Genomic DNA, 5,303 nt, shown 5'->3' with positions numbered 1-5,303 from the left:
TTTCAAATCAATTTTGAAATGATCTTAAACCATTCAATTTAGGACCACAATCTTAGGGCTAAATGTACATACCTTGTACACAAATTTTCCCTATGATCCTCAAATTCGAATTAGGCTCATCTAGGTACAAGAACTATGCACCTTGATCCTAACTCATAATCCTAATATCTCACACACATCTAAGGTGTATCAAACACATCCAAGTCAATTTTGATGTGAGATATGAGTTTAGGTCATCTTAAGCTAAGTTCTCATGTATTTTCTAAACAACAATTTGATCTCCATATCAAATTGTGTTTCTATCCTTAAATTAATTGATCATAAATGCAAGATATGATGACATGACATAAAATAATATCATAAGTGGAAACATGTGCCAATGTCATGATGTCATGTCATCAAGTATGAAACTTAAATAAGGCATGACATATAACTAACCTAAGCATTATCATGACATTTACTACAAGAAAAAAGGTCTATTATGATATTTTCTTAATGACACTTATAAAAAAGTGTCATTATAAAATATTTATAATGACACTCGTTACCATTGATTATTTTTTTATAAAAATAATCATATTAGACCTCTTATGGTGACATATTTTATATGTGTCATTATATTGTAAACACTCTTAATTCCCTTCCCACACGATCATTTCCTTTATCTTTCCTTTTCTTTTCTCTATCGTTGTTAGGTTTCCTTTCCTCTATCGCTGTTAGGTTTCCTTCGTCTCCCACCTCTTCTTCTTTCCTTTTCTCTTTGCAATGTAACCAGGTTCTTCCCTCTCCACAGCAAGTAAGGAGAAGCTCAAAGGTAACCTATTTATTATTTCTTCCCTCACCGCAGCACCGCAGGTAGCCTCGCCAGGCGACGAGGGTCGCCTCGCCAAGCGACGAGGGTCGCCTCGCCAGGCGACGAGGGTTTGCTTTGAGTTGCCACATTCTGACGACGAGAAGGAGAAGATGGTGTCAGAGGAAGAGATCAGCCTGTCTTCCTCTTCTGGCTCCCTCCCCACATCCAAGGATGTCTTCCTCTTCTGGCTCCCTCCCCACATCCAAGGAAGATATCAACCAATGATGCCAAGTCATTGCGAGATATGGCATGGAAGAAAGATTCTCGAATTCGTGATGCGTATTTGGCTTGTGAGAGTAAGGGTGAGCATGAAAGGTTGACTACCTTCCTGAAGTTGACATACACCAGTACAAGGTTTGGCTTCTTATTGCTATTCAGATGTTTTTGTACAACATTCATTTATGAAAGTTCAAACGGTTACTCTTTATTTTTATGTTTCTCTTATGCAGGTCAGGATTGCACATTATCCATATTGCTGCAGAAATGGCACCAGTTGCAAAGGTGAGCCAAACTTGCATCTTACATAATGTGAACTCTTTGTTTCTTGTATCAGAACTTTGCGATCTTATATTCAAAATTTTAATCAGATGAGTTCTTATTCACTGCACTGCTCAGACATGTTGAAGTGGTTTTAGGATACTTTTAGATTCCTTCTTTTGTTTTTTTCTTTGAAGTGCCTTCTAAGTATTGTTGCAAGTGAGCATTCAACATTTAATGTCTGCTTAGCCTCTTGAGTAATACTAAACAGATATTTCTGTTAAAATACTTGTGCATATCACAATATCTGTTTGCTTTTATGTTTTTGTTACACACTTCCACTAACTCTTGGACCTCTTAACTTTCTATTCCTACATACAAATCTTTTCTATGTAAATTATGAAATTTATGTGGATGGAATAGGGATGGAATAATATTGTCAGGTGCTATGAATCAAAGGCAATTAAGGAAGAAATAACATTGTGAAGTCTAAACTCAAGAATCCAGCTGAAAGTTTGTATTTGAAGTGCTTGCCTGTGTACATGCATATGTTCTACCTGAAAATTACCCTTATGAACTTCAATATTTCTTTCTATTACTTTTAATTATTTTGTGATCTATATTTATTTTTAGGTTGGTGGTTTAGGGGATGTTATCACTGGTCTTGGTAAAGCATTGCAGAGGAAGGGACACCTAGTGGAAATTGTCCTTCCAAAATATGATTGTATACAGTATGATCTTATTGCTGATCTGAAGGTATATTACATTGTTGTTTGTACCAGTTCCTACTTTTGGGATGATATGGTGTTACTGTAGGTTCTCAGTATAGTTGATGTTGCAGGCACTGGATGTTGTGATAGAGTCTTATTTTGATGGGCAACTATTTAGGAACAAAATTTGGGTTGGGACTATTGAAGGTGTAAAACTAAGTTTATTCTGGTTTTTAACTTGTATTAGATATACAAATTGAACTTGACAGGAAGTTAGTTTTCAGGTCTGCCTGCTTATTTAATTGAGCCTCACCATCCAGCCAAGTTCTTCTGGAGAGGAACATATTATGGAGAGCATGACGACTTCAAACAGTTTTCGTTTTTCAGTCGTGCTGCACTTGTGTTGCTCTATGAAGCTGGGAAAAGGCCTGACATAATCCATTGTCATGATTGGCAAACAACCTTGGTTGTATGGACCAAATCCGATCTTCTTAAATCGTGCTGTCTGATGGTCATTGATTTCTAGTGAAATTCAATGGACCTTAGCTTTATAGATCTATGGTTTATTAACGTACTCAGATTTTTTTTAAAAAAATTTAGGCACCACTTTATTGGGACATATATGCTGCAAAGGGTTTGAATTCAGCTAGAATTTTCTTTACCTGCCACAACTTTGAGCATCAAGGAACATATATATGTTGCAAAGGGTTTTTAAAGCACGGGCACTATTTTTGTTACTTTTCTTTTTATTTATTTATTATTTTGGTAGAGTTCATAAAAACAGGTATCAATCTTTCATGCTCTTTTATGTTTGTCAAAATAGTCTATATATCTCGTTCAAAGCTTTACCAATTTCTTTATATATGTGCCCATCCATTAAATTTCAAGTAGAATTGGAGTTAAGGTTGATAGTTTAAAGAAGTGTGAATAAACTCAGCTCTATTAAGTTTGTGTAGTATGCATTTTCCATAGTTGGTTTAAGTGATAATGAGAGGACTGATTACCAGTGTTATTGACAAGTAAAGTTTGTTGATTTATTTTGTTACTAATGATGTTTGCTTTGTTGGTGCACATATACTGTTATGGAAACAAAAACTTTTCATTGTTTTCTTTGGTGTTTGTAGTTAACAGTAAACGAAGATTACTATTAGGTGCATATGGAATGATACTTTACATTTTTCTCATTTGGTATGATATATAATATTTTGAACTATTTTTATTAATTTTGTGTCTTCATTGTTTTATTTCACTTATATAAATATATACATTGTATTTGCAGGTGACAGGTACTTGGATTTTTATGAATCAATATAATGGTTGAAGATGATCCATCTAATCGAGTTTTTATTTTACAAGATTTTGTTAGTATTTACAATTTAATATTTTGAGTGTATTTGTAGGTTGTTTTGGATGTAAAAGATTTATCATTAGTATTGCATTTGTAAATTTGACTCAAATGATTATTGGATTAATAAAAATATCTATGAGCCCTTTAAATTTTGTTTTGTAATTTTTACTTTCCTAAATGGTAAATGAATTGTGATGATATGTAAATATTGAATTCAAGTTATTTATTCTAAATAAAAATTAATGATAATTTTTAATGTATTTATAAATTATTATAATGATATTTATTATGACATTATAAATTAGTTTAGGTGGCATTTATAAATGTCCTTAAAATATGATTTTTCCTGATATTTTTGACTGTTGGTATATCCTTATATTGTGACATTTTTAAAGTTAACATTGATATTATATAAAGACATCATAAAATGTCAGGAATGCGAGGAGGTCTAAGACGACATCACTTTATAGGGTGTTTTTTTGGTGATGTCACTAAAACTTAAGTGTCACCAAAAATATACTATAAGGACATTTATGTGTGTCATTATAGACCTTTTTTCTTGTAGTGATTTCAAATGGTAATAAGTTAAATATGATGTCATGACATGACATATGACAAACAATATATGACAAATAACATATAAAGGTATAGAAAATACCTAATTCTAGCCTTAGTTGCCATATTTGATAATCTTGATCATTTTACCATAAATTCTATATTCCTAAGTGTAATAGACCTAAAATCATATATTAAAGATTTTTAGATCACTATGTGCCAATTAGATTGACCCTAGAAAACTCCTCAAATGTGGTTGACACATCCTAATCACCTTAGGAATAATTTTTAATTTCATTTTCAAGGCTTGATTACACCTTGAAAATTCCTAAAATGTCACCTTTTACCATGAGTAGGTTAACTACCTATCCAATTAAGGTTGGCACACCCTAAACCATCTAGCGTGAAGGAATCACGCTCCTAGGAACCCAATACATATTTGAGCTCATTGGGTTCACTAAATATTCACTAGGGATGACTTCCCTAGCAACCCTCCTAATGACCCTCCTAGGCTTTAAAGTCTTGGTCATTTGGGACTCATCAAGATCAACTCTAGGGGTGACTTCCCTTGTGACCTTGGTGATGGTCTTCTTAGCCCTAGGTCTTGTTCCATAATCGAATGGAACATTATGATAAGCGGGCTTGACTACTTGAGACTTAGGTTTGTGACCCGAACCTCTCATGTCCTTGGGCTTTGATTTTTGACCCTTAGACTCTAGAGTTGACTTCTCCAAATTCTTAAGAGCCTTTTCTAAAGTGTCAAGTCTTGACCTCAAGACTTCATTTTTCTTCTTTAATACCTCAAGCTTTAATTTTCCATTTTTCTTTGAGGTATTCCTAGGCATATGTCTAGTTGTTTTGGGATTCCTATCTAAGTTTTCCTTAACCTTAGATGAGTTAACTCTAGGGTTGACATTTCTAGCATTGTCCTTATCTAGGCTAACATGTTTGGTACCTAAGCACATGTATCGGTTTCTATGGTTATCATGCTTATCATTATTGACAATTGCAATAAAACTACTAGCATGTGTCTTATTAGAATTGCAAGAATGTGCCTTAAAGGATACCTTAGGGTTTGCCTTAGCTCCCCCCATAGATGTGCTTGGTCTCTTGTCCTTGTGAGGTTGCCTCCCCCTTGGACATTGACTCCTATAATGTCCCCTTTGCTTGCATTGGAAGCACACCACGTGCTCCTTGCCCTTGCGTATTGGGACTCCGGCTTCCTTGACTTTTGGTGCCGGTGGAGTCTTCCTAATCCTCTTTGGACATTTACTTTTGTAATGCCCATATTCCCTACACTCAAAGCACATTATATGTAATTTACTTGAAAATAAGTTGCTTGAGTTACCTAGGGTTGAGG

General features: G+C 34.3%; 1 protein-coding gene across 5 annotated transcripts; it reads left to right on the top strand.

The window, feature by feature from the left end:
• Nucleotides 1-652: 652 nt before the first annotated feature.
• Nucleotides 653-3,530, top strand: LOC121980649 (probable starch synthase 4, chloroplastic/amyloplastic). 5 transcript variants are annotated; one of them, XR_006111632.1, is made up of 7 exons: nt 653-1,016; nt 1,054-1,207; nt 1,303-1,354; nt 1,964-2,086; nt 2,172-2,247; nt 2,325-3,228; nt 3,320-3,530. XR_006111632.1 is itself a non-coding variant. In XM_042532779.1 (7 exons), exons 1-6 carry the CDS (start codon nt 1,098-1,100, stop codon nt 3,189-3,191), a joined length of 573 nt encoding a protein of 190 aa, XP_042388713.1. In that variant the 5' UTR covers nt 653-1,097; the 3' UTR covers nt 3,192-3,228; nt 3,320-3,530. The 5 variants fall into 5 exon arrangements, 3 of the variants coding, with proteins under 3 accessions (XP_042388713.1, XP_042388712.1, XP_042388711.1); XM_042532779.1 differs by having other exon boundaries at nt 653-1,207; nt 2,325-2,509; nt 3,165-3,228; XR_006111631.1 differs by having other exon boundaries at nt 653-1,207.
• Nucleotides 3,531-5,303: the final 1,773 nt, after the last annotated feature.

The sequence above is a fragment of the Zingiber officinale genome, chromosome 5A, assembly GCF_018446385.1.
Source record: "Zingiber officinale cultivar Zhangliang chromosome 5A, Zo_v1.1, whole genome shotgun sequence".
Lineage (NCBI taxonomy): Eukaryota > Viridiplantae > Streptophyta > Magnoliopsida > Zingiberales > Zingiberaceae > Zingiber > Zingiber officinale.
Note: the sequence above shows the minus strand (reverse complement) of the source record. Positions and strands in the feature narration are given on the sequence as shown.